Source organism: Hylobates moloch, unplaced genomic scaffold, assembly GCF_009828535.3.
Source record: "Hylobates moloch isolate HMO894 unplaced genomic scaffold, HMol_V3 SCAFFOLD_2, whole genome shotgun sequence".
Classification (NCBI taxonomy): Eukaryota; Metazoa; Chordata; class Mammalia; order Primates; family Hylobatidae; genus Hylobates; species Hylobates moloch.
Window position 1 is genome coordinate 54,882,678 of NW_026652277.1, and position 27,110 is coordinate 54,909,787.

At 34.9% G+C, this 27,110-nt stretch overlaps 1 protein-coding gene across 5 annotated transcripts in view; it reads left to right on the forward strand.

The window, feature by feature from the left end:
* Positions 1-27,110, forward strand: part of CNOT6L (CCR4-NOT transcription complex subunit 6 like) — a 108,632-nt gene that overhangs the window by 71,217 nt on the left and 10,305 nt on the right. For all 5 annotated transcript variants that reach the window (XM_032149386.2, XM_032149369.2, XM_032149378.2 and 2 more), the window contains 6 exons: positions 2,591-2,659; positions 5,992-6,149; positions 8,554-8,708; positions 19,318-19,469; positions 21,773-22,000; positions 24,482-24,684. In XM_032149386.2, the coding sequence (XP_032005277.1) occupies positions 2,591-2,659; positions 5,992-6,149; positions 8,554-8,708; positions 19,318-19,469; positions 21,773-22,000; positions 24,482-24,684 (965 nt within the window). The remainder of the gene's footprint in view (positions 1-2,590; positions 2,660-5,991; positions 6,150-8,553; positions 8,709-19,317; positions 19,470-21,772; positions 22,001-24,481; positions 24,685-27,110) is intronic.

The following is a 27,110-nucleotide window of genomic DNA, read 5'->3' on the forward strand; positions in this document are numbered from 1 at the left end:
TTTGGATATTATGTTAGGAGACTTCTGATGCTTTTTAAATCTGTGATTTCAGCAGACAGTTACCCTGTTTAGGTTTAGCATGTAGATTTGGTTGTCTCTTCAGGTTCAGCTGACACCTGCACTGTAGGCAGATCAGGCCTAGTGCTGCCAGTCAGTGTTAGGTGTGGGGAGGAAGGTTGGCTCTCTTGAGCTCTGTTGAAGATTGGGTCACCAATATATTTATTTATTTTATGTGATAGTAGCCCATATAACTCTTTATTTCTTTGTTTTGTCATATCATTGGCCATGTAGTTTCATCTTTAAAAAACCTGATTTTAGGCCGGGTGTGGTGGCTCATGCTTGTAATCCCAGCACTTTGGGAGGCTGAGGCAGGCGGATCACAAGGTCAGGAGATCGAGACCATCCTGGCTAATACGGTGAAACCCCGTCTCTACTGAAAATACAAAAAAAATTAGCTGGGTGTGGTGGCGGGCACCTGTAGTCCCAGCTACTCGGGAGGCTGAGGCAGGAGAATGGCATGAACCTGGTAGGCAGAGCTTGCAGTGAGCCGAGATCGCGCCACTGCACTCCAGCCTGGGCGACACAGCGAGACTCCGTCTCAAAAAAAAAAAAGATTTTAAATGCATGTCTCACATGAATATATTATCCTTTTGTAAAAAAAAAAACGTTAAAATTACTGTTATGATTAAAATTTCTTTTAATCATTACTTTTAATCACAGTCCCTTCCATGCAGGTAATCATACTTGTGAGTTGGGTATATATCCTTTTACTTTCTGGTAGGCATTTACATACAAAAATTATACCAGCAGAAATTTTATACTATTACTTTTGTGTGGTTTAAACCTTTTTAAATAAAATGTATCACATTTTGTTATTCTATTTTTTCTACTTCTTTTTACTTAACAGTATTCCATGGATATGTTTCCACTTGAACACATATTTATCTTTTTTCTTTTTAAACTATAGCATAGACTTTCTTAAAATGGATATTATTTAGCCATTTACTATTGCTTTCATTAATATAAACAATGGTGTAATGGATATCTTTTTGAATACTGCTTAAAGAAGATAGGGCTGATCCCAGGAAATAGAATTTTGCTCAGTCATAGGGATATGGATGTTTTAAATTTTAAAAGATGCCAGTTTGTTCTCAAGATAGCTGTACTAATTTATATTCCTACCAGCTGTACATGCTGTTTATCGCCATCACCAGACCTGGATGTTATTGAACTTAAAAATTTTGTATGAACTTGGGTAACAAATATGACGTCTCATCTTTTTAATTTTGCTGGTTGGTAGTGAGATAGAGTATTCGCTCATATTATGTTTTTGGCTCTTTGGATATTGTTGATTGCATTATACTTAAACTGCTACATTGTGAAACACTAGTTAAGATTTGGAAGCACCAAAACGTTGATATTATATTACCTGTTTTATTTTAGAAGTTTCTGGATTTCTGAATTTTTAAGCAAGCCAGCTTAGGTAGATTTTGCTAATTAAGGATCCCAATAGCTAGAAATTTTTTTGTTTACTCTTTCTGTTTCTATATTTTTCATTTTTGAGACACTTGCTGTGACTCTGCCATGGCAATCACATAGCCAGAAGATTGTTTTCTGGGATTCAGTATGTTGAACAAGCTGGATGATTTGTCTGTCATCTTATAACCTTCTTTTCTTTCCTGGCAAGATATGGAATATATGAAATAGTGTTCATTCTACTCTGTGAAAAGTATGGCTGCTAAAACAGAGTACCATATAGGTAGACTTTCAGAACACTAAAACTGTTAGTAAAGTGACAGTTTTAAAGATCTGGGCTACTGTGGTCAAAATTTCTGTGGCTAGATAAAGATGGAGTGTTTTTTGTTTTAAAGGAATACATTTCTCAGCCATTACTACCATGGGCAAATCTGCAAACTTGAATCAAGTTATCCTGTAATTTCAAAGATTTTGAAAGGAAAAGAAAGGGGGGTAATTAAATCTTAACTTATCTGGTAGTTAGGTAGCATTTAGTTCCATAGTATTGATAACCATATCTGAGCAATTAATGTTTAACAAGTGCCTTCCTTTTTTCTGCATAATGTAGTTCTATCCTTATCTCTTGTTTTGTGTTGACATTATAAAAGAGTAAAATCAGGAAATGAAGGCCCCACTAGAAAACTCACTAAGTTTAATACATCCATATGTACTTTTTTCTATTTTAAAGATGTTTGACTGTTTTAATTCATCAGGGTTGGAATTTCAGATGGCTTTGATTTCCCACAAGGCTAAGTCAATACAATTTACATACATAATTAGAGACTTAAGATTTTACATAGGGTTTTAAATAGGTACTTTTTATAAATACCATGTAAGTGAAAATGCCATTAATGAATTTCCTAATGTTATTTTCTTGTATTAGTTCTGTGTTCTCTGCATAGCTTTTCTTAAATTTCCTTTGGCTCCTAAATCTTCATTAAATTTCAGCATTAGATTAAGTCAGTTTGCAGGCCGTTACAGCAGAATAGAAAACAGAAATGTTTTTGACATTATAAACACATTTCAGATTTCAGAAACACATGAAATTAACCTATATTTACAAACTTTTTTTCAGTTCATCCAGAGCAGCTTCCTCCGAGGCCATGGATTACATTAAAAGAACGAGACCAAATTCTGCCATCAGGTAAATAGTTTTTCTCATTCTTCCTTTTTTATTTTTCAGAAATACTTAAAATGTTATCTGGGCTTCATGATCTGTAATAAATAAGCCTTCATTCTTACCTCTCATGGGTAGATGCTTTTAAAAATACTGATGGATAGACTTTTAAAAAGTCCACATTAAGATAGACCTGTCAATAGGTGCCTTTATCTTTCACAGCAATGCAGTCCTTGGTTTTAAAATTATTTCTATAATACAGCTTTCCAAATGGCATCTTCACAGAGTATTGGGTGATTTAAGAAAAATGAGAACAATGATTTTTCTTGTGAAAAATTTTAAACTACTGAGAAGTACTTGATCTTTCTTGAGAGGTAGATAACATTTATGGAAGAATAATGTAGACTGAGCATATATTTACTATACTGGCAACAAAGTATAATACCAGCCCAGGGGTGTAGAAATAGTATATGGTATTTGATCAATATAAGGATATAATCTAGCATTTCTAGAACTGAAGTAATGTAGAAAACATAAGCCTTTATCTGTTTGCAGGGACCAATAATGGTTTGACATTCTTCATATTTGATATTTTAGGCTTGGGAATTCTACTTAAAATAAGTTATGAATTACTGTTTTTAGAAATGTCTTTTTTTAATCAAGAGTAATAATTTCCATGATATCTAATTTCATTTTAAAATTAAATGAAAATTGTAAGTGTTTGGATATGAAGATTAAACCAGTCACAGAATAGTACTACGTTAATAAATTTTGGCTGGGCACTGTGGCTCATGCCTGTAATCCCAGCACATTGGGAGGCCAAGGCGGGCAGATCTGTTGAGGCCAGGAGTTCAAGATTAGCTTGGCCAGCATGGTGAAACCCCATCTCTACTTTTAACACAAAAATTAGCCAGGTTGTGGTAGCGCACTCCTGTAATCCCAGCTACTCAGGAGGCTGAAGCACGAGAATTGCTTGAACCTGGGATGCGGAGTTTACATACAGTGAGCCAAGATTTTGCCATTGCACTCCAGCGTAGGAGACAGAGCAAGACCCTGTCTCAAAAAAACACAAGATAATTAATTGTTAAAGGGTAAATCACAATTAGACTTTATATATATTTTGAGCAATATAAAGTCCTTTTGTTTGTGAGTTTTGGGCTTTTTTTAAGTTAAGAGGATTCAGAACAAGTCTTTAAGTATTTGGAAATGTGGGATATGTAGCCTCTTCATGGTTTTATTTGCATTTTAATAACACTACAAAATATTATAATATGCAGTACATTTTTGTGTCTTTCAGAGGTAATAATTTTAAAACCAAACCACTCCAGAGCTGTAATATCAGCTTGTTTTAAGAGGCACTGTGTCAATGTTATGAATAACATTTTTACTATCAGGTTGCATGTTGGTGTTTAAGTGAAAGGAGTACCTAAGGTTTTCTACAGAACTTAAAGCTAGATAGATTTATTTTATACTTGGCCTTTCCTGTTGTATAATTAATTATTCCCTTCTGATGTTAAAAACACCATTTTCTAATTCTTCGTAGTAATCCCTTTTGAATATGAGGGAATACAGTCTTGAAGAAAAGATTTTCTAATATTGCACAGCTACATTTCCATTAGGAAAAGGAACAATAGAAACATTTTCATTAATTGCTGAATTCTCAAAGTAATCTGTTCTTGGGTTTTCTTTATTGAAAAACTAGTGTGGACTTTTCTTGTGAGGTATGGTGCTTCTCTGAGTAGGATCTGAGTGCTGAAAAAAAGTTACTGTTAAAAATGCATTTTACTTCTGATGCATAGAGGGATGTGTATAATTATAATACTTCATGGTGGCTAAGGGTGATTTATTGCTTAAAAAAATGATAAACTATATGGAAATCAAGCCTAGATAATGAAAAAGATCCCAGATAGAAACAGAGTATAAGAGATGAGTGGTAATAACACTTAGGTAGTTTTCACTTCTGTTTAAAAATTGCTGGTTCATTCTCAGGCACTGGCAGGGATATAAAGAGTTTTGGCTATATTATAAAAATTGAGATCTCTGATCTTTTTAATGAAATCTCATTTTGCAAAGTCTTAGGAAAAAACTGAATGAAGCAAATGGCAATCTGCCTCTTTCGCCTTACTTCCAAATGGCATTTCAAATCCTGAGAAGCATAGTAAGGTAAATTCAGGGTGCTTACTTCACAGCGTAGTGGCTTGGAAATGATGCTGGGTCATTTCCAAGATAAATATTCAGAAAATACAAGTCAACTCAAATTGAAATTTAGCTCCCAGTGTACAAAATGGTCACCAGTCAGACCCCCAGGGGACTGAACTGAGTTTCTCTTAATACCTTTTCCATCATCTGAAACAGAACCAACTTGAATCAAGTGTCACTTCACTTTGAATTCCTCACGTCTTATTTAAATAAGTGATTCTCAACCATGTCTGTTCATTATAATCACCTGGGATGCTGGGATGCTTTTTAAAAATACGAATAGCTAGACTCTTAATATTCCGACTGAATTAGTCTGGAGTCAGACCCTTACTTCAGCATTTTTCTTTATAAGGTCTACAAAGTGATTCTACTATGCAGCCAAGATGGAGAATTACTGATAAAAATTAGGGCTTTTCAGACTTTAACATGCAAGTGCATATGAATCACCTGGGGGTTTTGTTAAATCGTACATCCTGTCCAAAAGAGGTGTTTATGGGGCCACAGATTCTGCATTTCTAAATTCCCAGGTGATTGATTACTGATGCTGCTGGTCTTCACAGCACACTTTTGAGTAGCAAGGATGCAAACCATCTTCTACTATTAGTTTGCTCACAGTCTTTTTATAGTTAAAGGACATTTTAAAATGAGCATTTTATTTCAGAAATGAACATTTGATTGACAAAAACGATTCTCTTACAACTAAATTTTGTTAGTCCATACTCTTCTGCTTCAAAGTAATGATAGCAGTAGGAGGCACAAAAAAATACTTAGATATTTTGTTAATAAGTAATGAGATTAGAGCTCTTTAATTAAAATGCAACTACAGTTTACTTTTGTTCCACTCATTTAAAGAAGCTTTTCTCAAAGTTATAAGCAAAAAATTAGCAGATTTAAAATTTAAATTTTTTATTAAAATAAATTTCCTTAAAACTCTTAAATATAAACTGTTAGTCTAATTCTAGACTTAGTAAAATAAATTTTGTATGATGGACTCCAATGATGTTTTAGTAGATTAGCAATCTTAATCTTGCCTAGGCATTTTACAATGATGATATGTGGCGTATGTGTGTGTGCTTGTGCAGGTGTACACATGATATTGCTTTAGAAAAAGTTGCCTAATTTTCTCCCGTTTGTCTGTTGTTTTTTCTCCCACTTCTTAGCATCATTCACGGTTATGTGTTACAATGTGTTATGTGATAAATACGCTACCCGGCAGCTATATGGCTATTGCCCATCCTGGGCATTAAACTGGGAATACAGGAAAAAGGGAATTATGGAAGAAATTGTTAACTGTGACGCAGATATCATTAGTCTTCAGGTAACACCATAGAAATTAAACTGTCTTTAACTTAAAAGGTGAACTTAAACATAAGAAAAGATCTGACCACTGGGAGAGATCCTGTGTTTAGAGCCAAAGCTCAAAAAGAATTGTTTTCTCTCCTTCTCTTAAAAAAATGGACAATTTAAATAAGCATTTAAGACATTTCCATAGTGAAACTATTTTGCTGACTGAATACAACCACCTACTTATATTTATTTACTATTTTCTTAAGTGGAAATAATCTTACCCATTATTCATGTTAATATTCACCTCATGATCATTGGTATTGCTGAAAGAGAAAACCACAGAAGATTGCTAGCTTTTAGGAATATAAATTTACCTTGTATTGGAGTCTGTTTAAAAAAAAAAAGCTTGCCCACAGTTATTCCTTAAACAGACATATTTTAATATATTGTACTATAAATCATGCATATTTGCCTTACCTTACTTTATAAACCATCTCTGAAATTTAGATTCTTCTGTTTTATAGCACTTTATTAATTGAACTTTACTGAAGAAGCAGCATCTTTTCATGAAATGTGTTTTGTTGCTTCAAAATTTAGCTAATGATTAGCCAAAAAGATGTTTGAGTAGTTTTTAGTAACTTTTTTCTTAGCAACTTTCAAAACATGTTAAGTGCTTAAAGGTTTAAAAAGTTTTAATTGACAAATAATTGTATATGTTTATGGGGTACACTGTGATGTTTTGATACATTTTTTTTTAAATGATCAAATGAGGCTAATTAACATATTCATCAACTCAAAAACTTACTATTTCTTAAAGGTGTTTAAAAATGTTATGTGTTACAGGCCGGGCATGGTGGCTCACGCCTATAGTCCCGGTACTCTGGGAGGCCGAGGCGGGTGGATCCCTTGGGGTCAGGAGTTTGAGACCAGCCTGGCGAAACCCCATATCTACTAAAAATGCAAAAATTAGCCAGGCGAGGTGGCGTGCACCTGTCATCCCAACTACTTGGGAGGCTGAGGCATGAGAATCGCTTGAACCCAGGAAGCAGAGGTTGCAGTGATCAGTGATCGCACCACTGCACTGCAGCCTGGATGGCAGAGTGAGATTCTGTCTCAAAAAAAAAAAAAAAAAAAAAAAAAAAGTTGTGTGTTACAATTTCACACATTCTTTTCATCATAGCCTGAGAGGAAAAATTATTAAAAATTTTTTTATGTAATAGAGTAGCTTGATAATGTATTTTTATGTTGCTTGGGAAAAAAGTAAAAATCTTTTAAAATTAAAATAAAATTTCTTCTAAATACTGAGACTAACAGAGAATTGGGGAGAGGAGGAGGCAAACAAAATCAGGCTATTGTAGTTTCTTGTCTACTTCTTGGTTTAGTGTTTGTGGTGATAACAGCCTCACACCCTCCTAAATATAGCAGTTTGAAGGATAAAACATAATTTAAGAAAATTGTCTTATTATAAAAGCAATGCTATAATACTATACTGTATTAAAAAGAGATCATTCTAGAGAAGTTGAAAATTTTGAAAAAATACAAAGCATGATGGAGGGAAATACCTAATTTCATGTCATAAGATAGTTGTGTTAAAACTTCTGGAGTATTTTTCTTCTACACATTAAATAAAATATACTTACAGATACATTTTGTTTCTTATTTATTATACTTAATGGATTTTCCATGTTACCAAAATTCTTCAAAACTCATTAATTATATGAACGTATATTGATTTAGCTTTTCCCATACCATTGGACACATTTAGTTGTTTATGGGTTTTTGCTGTCATAAACTCATGCTGTTAGAAACATCTGCATACATAAATTATCTTCATATTTATTTCATTTCGAAAGACCTGTTAAAATATTTTATGAGTCAAAGAATAAAATAGACTAATAATTATCAAATTAATAGAGGCCATTGTATGATTGCGATTTAGGTACTTAAAAATTTCTTAAAGTAGAAATTTTTGTGGATAGATTTTACATTTCTCACTCTTGGGTATCATTTCTTTTCACCATAGTTCAGAAGGATATGCAGTTTTTAAAATTACCTTTTTATATATAAAACATACTATTCCCTATCACAGAATCTATCATATACCCAACTTGCTTTGTTTAGTTGCCAGTCTTCAGGAAGTAAAGTATAATGGAATGAACTATAAATTGGGAATCAAGAGACCCTGGGATGTAGTCCTAATCCTGTTACTATCTGTGTGAGCATGAGAAAATCATGCCACCTTTCTGGTTCTTTCATGTTTAAAAAGCTGCCATTGTCAAGTAGCAGCTGCTAGCGATCAGGTAAGATAGTAAGATAATATTTGCTATGTGAATTATTTTTACTAAGTTACATCGTACTCATAATGCTGAACATCTTTATATCTTAATCAGCATTTTCCCTCTGTCATATAGATGATAACTTTTCTTTCATCTCAGGAAGTGGAAACAGAGCAATACTTCACTCTCTTTCTGCCAGCATTGAAGGAGCGTGGATATGATGGATTTTTTTCTCCAAAGTCACGTGCCAAAATCATGTCTGAGCAGGAGAGAAAGCATGTAGATGGTTGTGCAATATTCTTCAAAACAGAAAAGTAAGTTAAGGAAACAAAGCACAGTGGTGTACTTTTATTTATTTAAATTCTTACACTTTAAAATTGTCTTTGGTTTGGCCCTATAAAATCAACAGAAAGCTAGAAAACAAGTATTATGCAACTTAAAACTGTTGTTAATGTTTCATTTCTCAGGCTGTGTACTTGAAATAAGGATATTTATTGTATTATTCCTTATGCTTTTATTACCAAATAACACTAAACATTTTAAGAGATACAGACTCGAATGGTCTCATATTTCAGAACATATTTTCATGAAGTAAAATATTAGTTTTTGTGTAAAAAAAGAAAGTGATACCTTTTAAGGTTAGCCATAAGTGATCTGGGTTTCTTTTCTGTGATTTTTTTTTAATAACTGATTTTTGAGAATCATTCATTTTAAAATCATTTATTCACTAAATGTATACTGAGCATTTGCTTTGTGATAAGTCCTGTGCTAGACACAACAGACACAAAGATAGTCAAGACATAGTTCCTAATCTCACTGAAAGCTCAAATCCAGTAGGAAAAACTAGGCATATAAGACAATTACAATATCATATGGTGTAATATAAGATAGAGATCTGCTTGGGTAGATAAGAGAGGCAGGCACAGAGCATATGGAGGTAGAGAGTTAAAAGGGTTGACTGAGACAGGGCAATGGAAAATGAAACATGACATCTGATAGAGGCTGAATCCCATGGTTAATAGTTTGGATTTGATACATTAGGGAATCATCTTACAGGATAAGCATATACATGCTTACAGTTATTTTCCAGTATTTCCCCATTTTACATCTATTTTATCAAAGCGAATCTGTTTTTATTGATCCAGGCATATTACCAGCATGACATGCTATTTTAAGTAAACAAATTCAGTGAATTTGAAAGATATTTAGTCCACTTCCCATTTATCTATGCCTACTTTCCTATCTTTTCCATGAATTTGTAGTAGAGATATTCTTATTTTGGTTGATAATTAGTACAAAGCCTTGTAGTATTTGAGGTCAGAATATACTAAATTCTTCTAATGGTTTGGTAATTTTTTATGCATTTTAGAATAATTCTATTAAAACTACATATCTCTTAACTACAGGAATATGTTCTGAGAAATGCGTCATTAGGTGATTTTGTTGTTGTGGGAACATCATGGAGTGCACTTACACAAACCTAGATGGTACAGCCTATATACCTAGGCTATAAGGTATAGCCTATTGTTCCCAGGCTAGAAACTTGTACAGCATGTTACTGTAGTAAACAGACAATTGTAACACAATGGCATTTGAGTCTAAACGTATCTAGACGTAAAAAAGGTAATGTGCTGTGATGTTAAGACAGCTACAACATCACTGGGTAATAGGAATTTTTCAGCTCCATTATAGTCTTGTGGGACTACCATCGGCATGTAGTCCCTTGTTGACTGAAATCTTGCTATCTGGTACATGACCGTACTTCCAGAGTGTTTACCATCTGTCAGCCTTTTCGAATTGTGTATATTAATTGTCTTGTTCAAATTTTAAAGCAACCGTTACAGGCAGCTATACAGCTATTTCCTTGTTTTTAAAGATGAGGAAACCAAGGTACAGACAAGTTCAATAACTTGCTCAAGTTACACAGTAGTCTGATTTCATAGTCCATGCTTTTAACTACTGTAATAAACTGAATCTTTAGGCTTCTTGTTTGAGCTTTTGATATCACTAATAGCTCTTATAAGATTACCTCATTTAGAAAAATTGCTCTGAATTTGACATTTGCTTTTGTTTTTAGACAGGGTCTCAGAGCCTTACTCTGTCACCCAGGCTAGAGTGCAGTGGCGATCATGGCTCACTGCAGCCTTAACCTCCCCAGGCTCAGGTGATTCTGTCACCTCAGCACCCTGAGTAGCTGAGACTACCCGTGCATGCCACCATACCTGATTAATTTTTGTATTTTTTGTAGAGATGGGGTCTTGTTGTGTTGCCGTAGACTGGTCTTGAACTCCTGGGCCCAAGCAATCCACCCACCTCAGCCTCCCACAGTGCTGGGATTACAGGCGTAAGCCACCGTGCCTGACGATATTTGTTACCTATGTTCATACACAAATCCCCTTGAAACACCATAGCTTAAAAAAAAATGCACCAGTAAACTTGAGACATCTAACATCAGGCTCTTTTTCTATTTGCTATAGTTTCTTTCAAGATAATATGGAAGATTTTTATTATTACTCTCACAGTTTTGAGAGGAAAAATCTAAAATTCCTTAACAATTTACTAGAAGTAGTTAAGGCTTTGAAATAACAATTAGCACTGTTATCTGGGTATTTGCAAATTGATTCTTGAATTATTAAAAATGCTGTGAACTACTTAAGTAATGAGCACATAGGAAGTACTTAGATGCATCACCGGTTTTTCTTTTCTTCCTCAACTCTTTTTTCCTGAATAGTAACATGGATCTGGCAACAGATTAAGACTGAGTGTGATACATCAGTATATTGTACCTCTTTTCAACTTCTTTCCTGGAATGACAGGACTGTAACCTCCTATAGGTAGAGCAAAACCACCTTTCGTCCCAGTATCGGATATTTATCCATGTCTTAGCTGACTATTCAGTGCCAACTATTTGGAATTTAAAGTATTCTACCCTGCCTTTATTCTTTCTTCAGATTGGAAATATAACACAGGGCAAAAAAAAGACTGTGAGTTTTGAAGCCAGGTGCTTCTTCTATTTATTTAGCTATATAATATTGAAAGACTTACCATTTCTGGACCTGTTTCTTCATTTGTATATTCTTATCTTGTTAGATCATTTTTGTAGAGGTTACAGAACTAACAAAGATAATTGTGGAAGAGTAGTCGACACTGTACTTACTCTCAGTCTCCTTCTTCTGTAGTCAGAGTATCTGATCATTCCTCATCTTCATTGATGACTGTTTAATCATACAAGAAAAACTGCTACAGAATACACAACAATAAACGGAAACTACCATAATTACCATTTATAGCAAAATACTATAATAAAAATCTCTAATCCATCATGAAGAAAGGATAGAGTATTGTTTAGTAAAGGCTAGGACACAAGTTAACAATATTCAGATAATTAGAATATAATACACTATTCTTTAAATCATATTATTCTAGTTTAGTTTTGGGGGATTCAGAATCTACTTCAGGATTTGGCAGCACCTGTTTGGTCATCATTATGAACATCATTTTTTGGGAGTTAGATGCATAGAGATACTAGAAAATAGAACTTTGAGCGATAAAATGCCAGAGCTCAGCTTTTGCTTTGTCTTTTAACAAGTATTATTTACATTCCAAAGCATTTTATAAAATACATTGATACATATGCATATGTTTTTTATATGTATATAATGTATATGTAGAAACTGAGTTGTAAATACATTTTTTTTTTTTTTTTGATACGGAGTTTCACTCTTGTTGCCCAGGCTGGAGTGCAGTGGCGTGATCTTGGCCCACCACAACCTCCGCCTCCCGGATTCAAGCAATCCTCCTGCCTCAGCCTCCCGAGTAGCTGGGATTATAGGCATGCGCCACCACGCCTGGCTAATTTTATATTTTTAGTAGAGACGAGGTGTTGGTCAGGCTGGCCTCAAACTCCCGACCTCAGGTGATCTGCCCTCCTCGGCCGCCCAAAATGCTGGGATTACAGGCATGATCTACTGTGCCTGGCTGTAGATATATGCTTTAGACTCATAATTTAAATTTCTTTTTTGCCATGTTTTGTCCTATAGACTTAACCATTAAGTAGAAATTGGATCTTGGAGCCAGATACATAACTTAATAGTAGGGGAAAAAATGAAGATGAAAGCAGACCTATATGCTAGACTTGCTGTTCCTGAGGTTAACAGTTCTGACCTCCTTATTGCCTTATTTCAAGTCAACGAGAAAGGGAAAGATGAAAACAGCAATTTAGAACAGTGTGATCATTGCACTGTGAGGAGGCAATCTCTTATCATAGGATTGGGAACTTAGGTTGTCATGGCACTGTACTTCCTAACCTGCTTCCATTCTCAGAGGTACCAGGTAAGGCCAAGTCCTTGCTTTTTTTCCTTCTATTATCACAGATAGTTTTGTGCTTGGGAAGAGGGTTTTCAGAGGTCATAGTATCATTCCAAAATGGTACAGTATCATTACTGTTGTGATACTCCTATCTCACTGGTCTCTCAGTTATTAATTTCCTGTGTCATAGGTGGTTGTTGCATTTAGAATTTGTACATAGGATTTTTTTGAAAATGAGATTTTGATTTGTACTCTTCTGGTAATTTCTATTCAATCTGGATCATAACATGACTTTGTACTACAGTTTCTGTACCTTTCAAATATAGATAATAACTGTTCCACTTTAGAGGTTTCTTATGGGGTTAAAATAATGAATTTGGATGCACTTTAAGTGGTTAAAAGAGCTGTACAGGCTAGGCGCGGTGGCTCACCCCTATAATGGCAGCACTTTGGGAGTCTGAGGCAGGTAGATCACAAGGTCAGGAGTTCAAGTCCAGCCTAGCCAAGATGGTGAAAACCTGTCTCTACTAAAAATAGAAAAATTAGCTGGGCTTGATGGTGAGTGCCTGTAATCCCAGCTACTCAGGAGGCTGAGGCAGAGAATTGCTTGAACCCCGGAGGCAGAGATTTCAGTGAGCCAAGATCGTGCCGTTGCACTCCAGCCTGGGTGACAGAGCAAGACTCCATCTCAAAAAAAAAGAAAAAAAAAAAAAGCGGTACAAATATAGGATATTATTTATCTACTTCCTTATTTAACCTAGTCTCTCAGCTTACCTTTTCCAGTTAGTTACCTTCTGACACTCCCATGATTACTTAAAGGGACCAAGAACACATTTTATAGCATTTTATACTGAATATAGTAAGAACTTATATTTGGTTTGGTTTTAACAGTGTTGGGATGTGATCCAGAAAGGGTCAGAGTTAACTTTTTGTGATTATACTATTGTCTGGACTGTGTATTACATTGTCCCTTTTTACTTGTAAATGAATTCAGGGAGGGAATATTACTTAAATCCTATAGATTGCTTTAGTTTCTCATAGTTGGCAGTCAGTGTCCTCTCTCTAGTATTAATTAATTATGTCACAGCCCACAAAGTTGTTTTTAGACTACAAGTTGGTAAGAAATTGAGTTATATCTTTATTTGAAGGACTGTTCTGGACGTGTTCGTTTTGCACATGAAACATCCAATCTAATAATACTTCTCAAATCATATAGGGGGATTTTTTGGTCATAGCAGTCTTTATTATATTAATATATGTTCTTTCTTTTACCCATTTGATCTTTCGTCTAGTTTTTTTTCAAAAATGTGAATATACAGAAGAATTCTTAGAATAAAATATCATCAGGAATAATGCTTTTAGCATCTGTATACCAGTCACAGAGTGTGAATAGTAAACTAATGTATCGAAAGAGACAAGTTTAAGATTTTCCATATTGCCAAGGCTGTATGGCTTGGAACAATGATTGGAAGGTAACTATAAACCAATATGTCTAATTGAGAAGAAACATCTAATAATAGAAAGAATGGCAGAAAACCTCTGTATTTCAAAATGTTATGGAATCTGTATGGAAATCTGTGAGAAAGAAAGTAGATGCAGAATAGAGTGCATTTGGTTTGTATGGGAAGGGAATGTAAGAAGTAGCATTGTTAAGGTAGTAGGGATAGAATATGGGTAATTATATCTTACTATATTATAAATTTATTACAGTTATAAACAAGGAAATAAGATAAATTGTAGAAGATTACAGCCATCAGCACTAATGCTAGAAATCTCATTCTTTTAAAAACAGACTATCTGAGAAAGTCTTAAAGTTCAAGAAACAAGTCAACACTCTTATTTACTAGAAGGAAGGAACTTTATTTGGTTCAACTAGTTTTCAACTCTCTCTTTGGTCTTTTTTCAACCCTTGGTGAAGCTGAAGTGATAAAACTTGAGTGAGAATGTGTGCCCTAGAGTTTCTCAGTGGCAGTGGAAGGGAGTGTTAGTTATAATGACATATGCATCCTGTTTAGGACGACTAGTTTTGCTTTTCTGGACTTCTGAAACCAAGACACTAAAAACAAGATACCTTTAAAAGGTTGAGAAGTTTTAAAAGTCAAAAGTATGGCAGTATATACCAATGAGAAGGAAAGTTGGAAGGATAGTTGCAAGCATCTGATAACCCAGTGGTTGCTCAAGATTTATGTTTAAAGAATTGTTATTTAAATGAAGAAAAATCAATAACTAATCATGTATTTTTAAAAAAGTTTTATGAACCTATGATCATTACCAAGAAACTTAAGAAAAAGAAAAGGCTGGGTGAAAGTGCTAAGGCAATGAGGAGGATATTTTAACTAACATTATGCACTGTAAATAACAAGGAAGGAATGGATCCACTGCAGACTGTATCATCAGTAATTGACGATCAACAGAAAACAGCTATATACAATTTATGTTTTGCTTTCATGATTTCCATTGAGAAGAATTTTCCTCAAAGTAGAAACACTAAGACCAGGTAAAGAGGAGAATGGCAAACCAAGGTGAGATTGGTAAGCCAAGAGAGTCACTAAACTGCACTAACTAGTTAGGTTTTCAAATGAAGATAATTATATCTTATGGTATTAAAGATCTTACAGAAGTGTGGTTAGAGAACTGGCAAAGGTAATCTGTTATAAATATTGGATTAGAGAAAAAAATTCTAGGATTTGGGGGATGGATGAACTATCAAACTTTTCAAAAAGACAGACTTGCCCAGCCTCAGTTTTCTTCATCTTTGTAATGGCAGTAGTAATACCTCCTGCTGCAATGTGGATTCTCCAGAAAGAAGATTCAGAGATAGTTTAGTGTTCAGGAGTTTATTAGACATCAACACCTGTGGAAAGAAAGGGGAGGAAGCAGAATTGGACATATGGAGAAAAGTGAAGTGTTGCAGGCCTGACTGCCTCAGGTGACTCAATAGGGAGCTTTAGAGCTTATGTGGCCTATGAGAGTTAAACCACAAGGGGCCCAAATCCCTGGACTTTTAACTTTTGCTTTTGATTTCTAATTGGATGGTGGTGCTCCTAGAAGTATGTGACCATGAGTAGGCAGCTTTCTGCAACTGAAGCAATCCCTGAAGGACTGATGAGGAATCTGAGCAGTATATCTCCATGTGCAAATTTTAGGACTAACATATTTGAAGTACTTAACACAAATCTTGAGATTGGATAGATCCTCAATAATGGTAGCTTTCATTATTATTTTTAGTATTCTGTCCTATTGAGAAATTTAATTATTTTGAGAGAAGAGAATGCATGCTCATAACATTTATAAATGTCCAAAAGCTGGCAGGGATATTTAATCTATTAGAAAAATAGAATTATATCCAATAGAAAAATAGAATTATATCCCATAAATTTGTACACCTGTCTTATATATCTGTAAAAATTAAAAATTAAATAGGATGAAGTTTCAGAGCACTTAATATCCGAATAGGTGAACTAATGAGCAGAAATTCATGAAGTGATACTTAACTGAGGTAAAGATTGCTGCTCTTAGATTATTAATGGAAGGAATAAAAAGAGGGAGGGACAAGAATCAGCTGAGACCACAGAAAAATATATGTAGCAATGTTCATTACGGCATTAGTTAAAATGTGTAAGAAATAACTTAAATGTCCAACACAGGTTAAATAAATTATGGTGAATCTGTAGAGTGGACTATAATCCAGTCATCAAAATTGATTTGGAAGAATATTAAATGTTATAGGAATGTCCCTGATAGGATAGTATTGTTCTAATTGTGTAAAAATATCTGTGTGTGTATGTGTGTAGAGAAAAGTCTGGGGAAATATATTAACTTTTAAATGGAGGTATTGGGTTATAAGTGACTTAGTTTTCTTTGTTCTCATATCTCCACAATAAACATATTTAATGTATCATTTTTTCCACGTGTTTTGAAGTACCTATAAATGCAGGACTGACAAGACCTGGTTTAAGAGCAAAAAGATCAAAACATTTCAGATATAGATTAGTTCCTGTTTGGCTTATAATTAATATGGCTGTCCCCAAACTGAAGTTTTACTCTTTATTAACAAAAGTACAGTTAAAAAATGAAGAAGGCTGTAGTTCATTTATGCCCAGTTATAGGTACTGCACCTTTGGGTAAACTTGAGTTGTTCAAATGAACTTTTCAAAAAGACAGACCCAGTTGTCAGTTCAATTTAAATTTGTTGAGCAAATTTAAACAAATTGTTCAGATGAACAACATCACACATCATATAAGTAACTGATCATGTCTTTTCCGGAGAAGACATGGAGGGTGGGAGAGCATTGACATCTACTGTCAGATATTTAAAGTGGTGTCATTTAGAAGAGAAATTAGATTTAATGTATATTCTTTTAAAGCAAAGATCTAGAGCTAGGTTTAATGGAAAAAATGAGAGAAGAATACAGGAAAGCAAATTTTAGTTAAGATATTTCTTTTCGAGTCCTGTGCTCCCCCACCCCTCCCCCCCAAAGAATGACCTAGCTTTGGTAGAAGTAAAATTATTCCAGTTATAAAAATATTATAATTAACCGGATTTTTAAGACTTTTGTACAGAATCCTAGGTTCCTGTAAGTATACCATAGAAGTTCTGTGAATATTTAGAAGATATCTCCAAAATTAAATATGAATAATTGAACTGTAATTTGAAAATAACATGCTCACTCACATGTTTCAAATACAAGTTTTAACATTTTGGAAATCATTAATGTGTTCATAAAGTACTGCTTAGTTAACTTGTTTTTGGTGCAGACCTCTGAATCAAATTTCTTCATGCCTGCTTCTTTTTTCTGAGTATAGGGCCAGTTATTTACCATTTATAGCTGTGTGCATCAGGATTTTTAATAATACTCTGTAACCAAAACAAAATACAAAAATTGGACACTGAGACTGATATAAAACTATATCATCTCTGTCCTCTGATTTCAAATTTTTATACTCATCAAAATAGGTTGCTTGTTTTCAGTGGTTGATTTATTCTAACATAATGCTGCTTTTATCTGTTTTATCTATGGGAATCTCACCAGAAACTGTAAAAGGTATTCCACAGCTTAAAATTGTTTGAAGAAGTCTGATATGGACAATGGTCAATCCTGTCTATAGGACACATTTTGAATCTGCTTACTCCTCTTGATTTCTCTTGCCTTTGTTCAAGCCACCATCATTTCTCTTTCAGATAACCTCACAGACTTTCTAATCTGCTTCCCAGTTATCAGTTCTTTAATTGAGCAGCTAAAGTGATCTTAAAAAATATAAATCAAATGATACCATGTCCTGGCTTGGAACTTTTATCTCTCCTCTTCAGCATCATTTCATACCCTTCCATTCTTTTCTAACACATAAACTTGCAATGCTTTTTGCTGTCTCAGGACCTTTCACATCTTCTACCTGGGATGCTCCTAAGCCCATTCTTCACCCTAGTAACTTTCATCTTTCATATTTAAGCTTATAGATTACCTCTTTAGGGGGTAGAAACTATAGTCACTTTAAGCACTCTGGGTTAGAAATAGGCACATAAACTGACCCTTTACACTTGTCAGCCCATCTGACACATTCAGAATTGGAGGAGGGAAGCGAATATTGCTTCATTTAGTACAGCATCCTGTGGCATAGTAAGTCAATATTTTTGAAGAAACAGAAACTAGCTTCTGTTTTCAAAGCTTGAAGGAAAGTGGGGAGGGGATCTGTTATGAGACTAAATATGTCTTCTCTCCACTGAACACCTAGTGCAAGTAATATATTTAGTAGATTTTGATTACTTATAAATATTTCACAAATTAATAAAATTAGACTGAAAAAGGTTAAATGACTTGACCAGGATCCCACTGCGATTAAATGTCAGCACTAAACTAATTCTATTAAATCCTACAACTCTACAATACTTAATAATTTGGCATTAATGAAGGAAAGAAAATATTATTAGTGCAGAAGCTGTAATCACAGAGAGAGTCATTTCTTCATCTTGCAGAATCTGTTTCTCAGAATACTTATATCCCATTGCAACTTTCTAGTAAAAGTCAGATGGAAAAATCAGTTACTCTTTAGCTGAGATAAAGGTGTACCCCTGCATTTTGTTGACAAATATCTTGATGTGGTAGAAATAAAACTACAAACAGGGTAGGTGGATTGTATTCTTTTTATCTTTTTCTCATTAACTTAGTTGAGATTATGTGCACCTTTAAATACCAGAAAATTCTAGCAGTAGCTTAAACAAATGAGGGAAGGGTGATTTTCTCACACAAGAAGTCCAGAAATAGGCAGTCCAGAACTGGTTCAGCTGCTTCCCCATTTTTAGAAGGTTGGCTTTTGCCTTCTTGCTTCTTATTTCATGGTCACAAGATGGTTATTATTTCTCCGAGCACTAGCTGTAAGGGGCAAGGTATAAAAGCATGAAGGAATATATATGCTATCTTTGTTAGGTGGGGCCTCTGAGAAACTTTTTACAATAATCAGACTTCTTGTGTCTTAGTGGCCAGAACTGTATCACATGGCCACTTGCAGCTAGAAAATGACAAGGGAGACAATGCATAATGTCATGTTTCTTTCAGTTAATATCTTTCAGCATGATAGTCTAGGTGCCTAAAATTATTATAATAATGTACCTTTTAGATTTACATTGGTGCAGAAGCATACAGTGGAATTTAACCAAGTGGCGATGGCTAATTCAGATGGATCCGAAGCTATGCTGAACAGAGTGATGACAAAAGATAACATTGGTGTCGCTGTGGTATTAGAGGTCCACAAAGAACTATTTGGAGCAGGTGAGTGCAATGTAAAATATTCTTACTAAAAATAAACACCATCCCAAGTTTTTCCTTCTCAAAACAAGTGAAGAGAATTTTGCTGTTATTTATTGCAAAGTTATTTTCTTTTGAGGAAAGTTAAGGGATATGGGCAGGAAAATAGCACCATTGTATAAAGCATCATATATTTATTGGGATATTTTGTGCTCTGTATCACTGTCTTTTTTACTTACCAGATAATCTATGTAAAGTCTTTTTTAATATGCCATTAATCTCAAACAGTTCTTTTAAATAGGGAATATTTTGGTTAGGCTGAATTTAGAAATTATGATGACTTGGCCCTCTTTTTGAATCATATTTTTAGCTTCTTGAGTGTGATTCTTTTGTCTTTAAGGTTAAGGACTTGGTACATTTCCTCTAGTTTCTTTGTTATATCTCAGTTATTGTCAGGGTAAGAGCAGGATCTTTTATCTACATGGTACTTTCTTTAGCATTTTAGATTATTTATAGCTTCCTTCAGAGTCAGAAACTCATTATGTACTTAATACACAGACCTTTTTTATCCTTCCTACTGCCTGCCTTTGAGCATTTCATTGTTTACTAGTACATTTTAAGCAACAAAGGAGTGAGACCACGTCAGGGCTTTTTTTCCCCTGTACTTTTTGTAGACGAAAAGATTATTTTGGCCTGGAGTATTGATTTGAATTATTCAGACCATGCATATGTGTCAAAGCTTCTTTTCTCACCATACTTCAGTGTATTCATTATCAAAGGTAATCTTTGATATGAAATTTTGAACTTTTTACTTTTCTTAGCCCCTCCGTTTTTATTTACTTTTATGTCCTTTACAATCTTATTCTTCCCAAAGTTTGGTACTTTTTTTCCTGATATTGTGGAGAATATCTTTTGGAGTTTTACTCCCCTTTTAATTTGCAGAAGAGTAATTCTAAATAGTAGAGACTTTCACGTTCTGAAATACGTATCTCTTGTACTCATAGAAGGGGAATTTAGTAATATAGTGCTTATGGCTCTTTGAAGGGGAAAATTTTTAATATTGTGAATACTTAATCTGTAGCTAAAAGTGACACTATAAAACTTCTAGGAAAAGAAGATAGCTTAGAAGATTTGGCTACAGATATTTATCTTATCATCAAATTGCTTTAAAGGTGACTATGTCAGATATAACAGATACTTCAGTTTCTTATTTTCTCGACATTGAAGATAATTATAGCTTGGTGAGACTGGAAAGAAACTTTACCAAACTAGTAGACTTAGAAAATTAGGTCTTTTCCCCCAAAGCTTATATTCCAATAGAAAAATTTGAGACACTTCTATAGAAATTAGAAAAATTAAATTTGTATGTTTACGGATAGTCCAATGGTTTAAAGGTATGTAAAGTAAAAAGTGAGAGATCCCTCATGTCATTCATACTCTAGATATAGCTCTTGTTGATTTCTCTAGAGTTACTAACATACAGAATGTGAGTATGTGTATTAAGTTTTATATCTTGAATATTTTATGGACATCTGTCAGTAGATGTTAACTATGTTTAAGTTTAATTTTCAAAAATCTTAATGTATTCCATCTACCATTTGGAAAGTACTTTGTTAATGTTTAACATAATTAAAAAACATAGAATTATGGGAATAAAAAAAACCTTAGAGATATTCTAGTTGAATATTTCATTTCCCAAAAGAATCTGGTTAAATTACTGACCCAAGACTACATAAAATAATTAGTAAGAAAGCCAAGTCTAAAACCCAAGTGTCCAGACTTTTATAGCACACTACTCTCTAATTCTGATTTTAAAAATAATGTTATTTCGGTATAGTGTGAATTTGTTCGGGTAGCAAATGACTTTCTTATTTTATCATATATAGGTTAATATAATTTACTGCCTTTACTACTGACCTATCACAATTGTGCTGTGTTGTGCTTGGGAAATGCAAGGTGAATGAGTACTAGACAGTAGTAAGAATTTAAATTGAGGTTTAGGTAACTCAACTGAAAACCTGCCTTACTACATTATTGTGCTGTTTAAATGACAGATATTTAAAGGGCTGTACCAAATTTGTGGGCCAGATTTAGCCCATGGGCTACAGTTTGCCAGCTTGATCTAGGAGAGTAATTCCCATAGTAGGATTACCAGAATCTCAGCCCTTTAGCTTCTAAGAATTACTTTATGAGATAAAAGGGAAGTTATAAATTCTTGGAAAAGAGTAAAGAAGTAGCTATGGATCATATTGAGAAAACCTGAGGATGCCACATTTCTTCAAACATAAAGCATAACTTTGTCTTCTTTTTGTAATGTTTAAATTTAGGTATGAAGCCTATTCATGCTGCAGACAAACAGCTGCTTATAGTGGCAAATGCCCACATGCATTGGGACCCAGAGTATTCTGATGTGAAGCTCATCCAGACCATGATGTTTGTCTCAGAGGTTAAAAACATTCTGGAGAAAGCCTCTAGTAGGCCTGGCAGCCCAACTGCAGATCCTAATTCCATCCCGCTGGTGCTATGTGCAGATCTTAACTCATTGCCAGATTCAGGTATTTATAACATCATTTCCTCACTGCTGTCAATTTCACTTTTACTCTTGGTTCGGAGGCCAGCTAGCTCCTAAATTTTGAGTAGATAATTTCTCTTCTAAATTAAGGAATGTATCAGTAAGAATCCCATGGATGGGACATAAGGTAATAGAAGAGAGTTTAATAAAGAAGCTATTTCCAAAGGTGTTGGCTCGTTTAAGGGAAACAAAGCAATAAATGATGCAGTACTCTGCCACTAGGGGATTTAGTAATAGATCTCTTTACCACTCCTCTACCTAAAAGGGAAAGTGGTGGGAGCTGTCTGTCATTAGAACTTGGAAAAAATACAGTTGTAGGAAAGGGCCACATAATAGGAGTGATGGCTTTGAATTGCATGAAGCGGTCAATCCCTGGCAAACCAAAAAGAAGCCAGGGGAATATATATTCTTACCTCACTCTGCTTCTGTCCTCTCATCTCCTGCTAGGCTGCCCATTGATCAAATCCAACCAGAAGCTAGAGCAGGCAGGGATTTGCAGTTGATGCAATAAAGATCAGCTGCCTGAGGGACAGAGTGTACTGCAGAAGGGTGATCTGAAGGGGCAGCCAGAAAATATTCATTACATGTCGCTATCTAGTTTAATAATGTTAGCGACTTTTAAGTGAATTCATTAAATGATATTTGGATAATGTTAATAGTTACAGAAGAATGATCAAAATTATCCTAGGGCTTCATATTACTTCTTGAGCTCCACTGAAGTACTTTATGTCTGAAATTTTATCATTTTACTTTTTAAAAAATAATTTCTGCATTTTAGGTATCAAATGGAAAACATTAGACTATTACTCTTTTGCCAATACCAAAGCATATGCTAAATTTTGTATATTATCACTACTAGGCTATTTTAAGTTACTTAAAGTAACAATAAGGTTACTATAAGATAACCTAAATGCCTACACTTGGAGTATTAAAAAAAAGTCACTGAACTTGAAAAAATCTATTTCTTCTTAGCAAACAATGCTGAAATCGTTGTTTATAAATGTTTGTCTTTAACCCCTAGCCTAATTGGCACTTTAACCACATGCTCCTTTCTTAATCCTTTCTTAAGTTGAATTACTCTCAAGTGCAAGTTTTTTTTCCATTGTATTTGACTTATTAAAACCAGTTAGCTGTCATTTGGCAACACAACGTAGTGAAACGACTTTGCTACCAGACTGTCATGGTTGGATCCTGATTCTGCTACTTATGAACTATGCAGTCTGTGACTAAGTTCCTCATTTTTCCTTTTTTTTTTTTTTTTTTTTTGAGACAGAGTTGTACTCTTGTTGCCAGGATTGGAGTGCAGTGGTGCAGTCTTGACTCACTGCAACCTCCGCCTCCCGGGTTCAAGGGATTCTCCTGCCTCAGCCTCCCAGTAGCTGGGATTACAGGTGCATGCCACCACGCCCAGCTAATTTTTGTATTTTTAGTAGAGACAGGCTTTCACCATGTTGGCCAGGCTGGTCTCGAACTCCTGACCTCAGGTGATCCACCCACCTCGGCCCCTCAAAGTGTTGGGAGTTTTACAGGCGTGAGCCACTGCACCCAGCCTAGTTCTTCATTTTTAACAAGGGGGGAATCATGTTATCTACTTCATAGAATTGTTTGTGAGATTTACATGAATAAAGCATGTAGAACAGTGCCTGGCATGTAGCAAATACTAGACAAATGATAGTGCCTTCTGAGCTATTTACAATACTGATATTGTGCTTATCACACATTCATTATATCTTACTATCAATCCTTATTACAAATAGAAAGATGACTCTTAACAGTGCACTAATCATCATAAGGGTTTTGATACTGTTTTCATGTTTGCTAATTCAGTGGAAGCAGTGCACTTTTCTGAATGCTATTCTTCTCTTCAGCCTTGTATTTTTACCCAAGTGGTATACTTCTGGCATATAATATTCTTTGTAGTGTCAGACTGAGAAAACTCACTCTAGCTCAAAATAAAGAATGATATTGTCTAGCTGACATTAGATATTGAAATGTTGAAGATGCAAAATCCGTTTTTGTTGTAAACGATTTTTTATTAATGTGCTCTACTTATGTATTCGCAAAGTTGTTGATTGCTTAGAATGGGGAAATACTAAAGAGATAGTGGTCTGGAATAATTTTCCAAAAACATTTAGGGTTAATACCTTCCTGGTGAATGCCATCCTAGGTCCTGGAAATGATCTTCAGCCTGAAGAACCACTAAGAAAACTAAGGATATCTTGAGTGTTCCTGATATATTTTGTTCTGAAATAGGCAGACATCCTTTGATTCATTTGATTGACTCATATGAAATGGCTGGTATTTGATTTTTTATTTTTAAACAACGACAAAAGGCAGTTTTATATGGCTTAACCTAAGAAAACTACTCTGAGCCTGGTGGATTAACCTGGTAACAAGTCTTGGCTGTGAATCCTTGTATAAGGTCTAAATGCTAAATGGAAGTGTCTCCTCTTTATTCTACCAGGTGTTGTGGAATACTTAAGCAATGGAGGAGTAGCTGACAACCATAAAGACTTCAAGGAACTAAGGTACAATGAGTGTCTTATGAACTTCAGCTGCAATGGAAAGAATGGAAGCTCAGAAGGGAGAATCACACATGGCTTCCAACTTAAGAGCGCCTATGAAAATAACTTGATGCCTTACACCAATTACACCTTTGATTTCAAAGTGAGTGGCAGCCTTTGGGCAGGTGTAGAAATTATTTCAGATACAAGCATGTAACAAAAAAGGTGTAAATTCTTTATGATTAATTGTATAATCTTCAGGAATTTTTAGATTCTTAAAATGTCTAGGCTAAGTATGCACCTAAATGTAAGTAGGTTTATTGGGTTTTGTGGCTATTGTTGTCTTAAATTCTTCTTGCTCTCTTGTTTGTTTAGATTTCAAATAATATAATAACAAAAACTTCTAAAATGCTCACTAGGTACCAGGCACTGGTCAAAGCACTTTGTATATATCAATGTAGTTAACCCTCACCTGCTCAAACTATCCCTAACTTTCAGCAGTAACCTCCCTCCCCCCACCCCACAGAAAAGCACCGAATATAGCAAAACTCACTTTGAATGAATTTATATAGTATTTTCTCAAGATTTTCTTTCTACTTTCCATTGATGTCTTAGTATCTTTAAATTTTTCAGGCTTCTTTTGGGTATGGGGTTAGAGAAGGTTGTACTTTGGTTCTATTTTATATCCATGTATTTATACTAATATATTCCTAGGCAGTGGGACACTCTAAAAGGAAAAGAAAGACATTTTTTGACAAATATGAAAAAAATGGAAAGGCTGATTGTACAGGACCAGCTATTCTTTAGAAAGACAGATTGTGGTGGCTTTATGTAATCTCTTTCCCAGTGCTGGTTTTCTGATCACTCTGTGTACCTGTAGCTCTGCTATTGTACCTCTCTTTGACTTTCTGGCATTTCAGGCATTTATAGTAGAATCTTATACTATCCGGAAAAATCCAAGTGTTAGAAAGAGGTTTGGCATAAGAAGCCTAGAGGGAATTTAATAAAATGCCAAAGGAAATTTACAAATGGCCTCCCTTATATCTCCAATAACCTTTTTCTATTTTTGTGTGGGTTAGCTCCTTTCCAAGAAACAAATAGGAGGAGTAAAAGAAATTCATGTGTTACTAATCAGCTTTCATAACCATGAAGTGAAAAAAAATTGCTTAGAAATTGAATCTAATTTCGTATTTTTGCTATTAGAAAAGATAATTCAATCCAGCGGTAGTTCATTTTGTTCCAACCACTCATATGTAGTGATGTGCTGGTAAATATTTAATAATGAGCTTTTTGAGAAAAAGCTCTGATTTGTGGTGTTTGCCGATTTCTGTGGTTTAAGTACTTCTGTAGCAGAATCCTGTCTCCCAACATGATACCATTGAACACAGAGTTCGGAAGAGGTGCTAAGAAAGCTAGTACTAGCTGACTCTAGCACATCATTGCTTTTATGTAAGCTTAAAGGAATACCTTATAATGATACACAGTTTACCACAGCTTAAATCCTATCCTTGTAACTGTAGTGATATATATCTCCCAGTATAACCCAGAAAACCTGTGATAAAGTTCCTGAAAATAAGTGTTTAGTAATTCTGCAACTATTATTATTGTTGAGGTATGTGTGTAGGTAAAAAGAAAAAAATTTTATTCTATTTCACATAGCCCTTTTTTTTTTTTTTTAAGATAGAGTCTCAATTTGTCACCCAGGCTGGAGTGCAGTGGCAAGATTTTTGCTCACTGCAGCCTCAGACTCGTGTGCTCAAGACATCCTCCTACCTCTGCCTCCCAGGTAGCTAGGATTACAGGCACACACCACCATGCCCAGCTAATTTTTTGTATTTTTAGTAGAGACAGGGTTTTGCCATGTTGCCCATGCTGGTCTCAAACTCCTGGATTCAAGCCATCTGCTTGCCTCAGCCTCCCAAAGTGCTGGGATTACAGGTGTGAGCCACCACACCCAGCCTAGACTTTTTTTTTTTTTTTTTGAGACAGGATCTCACTCTGTCACCTAGAGTGGCACAGTCATGACTCACTGCAGCTTCACCCTCCTGGGCTCAAGCAATCCTTCCACCTCAGCCTCTTGAGTAGCTGGGACTACAGGTGTGTGCCACTATGCCTGGCTAATTTTTGTATTTTTGAGGGGTTTTTTTGGTAGAGACAGGGTTTCACCATGTTGCCCAGGCTGGTCTTGGGCTAATTTTTGTATATTTGAGGGTGTCTTTTTTGTAGAGACAGGGTTTCACCATGTTGCCCAGGCTGGTCTTGAACTCCTGGGCTCAAGCAATCCGTCTACCTCAGCTTCCCAAAGTACTGGGATTACAGGTGTGAGCCACTGTGCCCAGCCTAGACTTTTTTAAAGCTTACTTCTTCCTTGTCCGTAAATAAAAAATCAGAGAAACACAATTTGGGAGATTAATCCACCTTCCTCAGTCATCTGAATTTGTTTAAAATTATTTATTGACGGTCCTTCAAAAGCTCTTACATGTGTTAATAATTGAATCAAAAATCCTATTGAGCTATTTACATTGTTCAAATAAGTATGGCTAAAGAACTAGAAAAATGCCTGGCTCAGAGAGTGTTTGATGTTTGGAT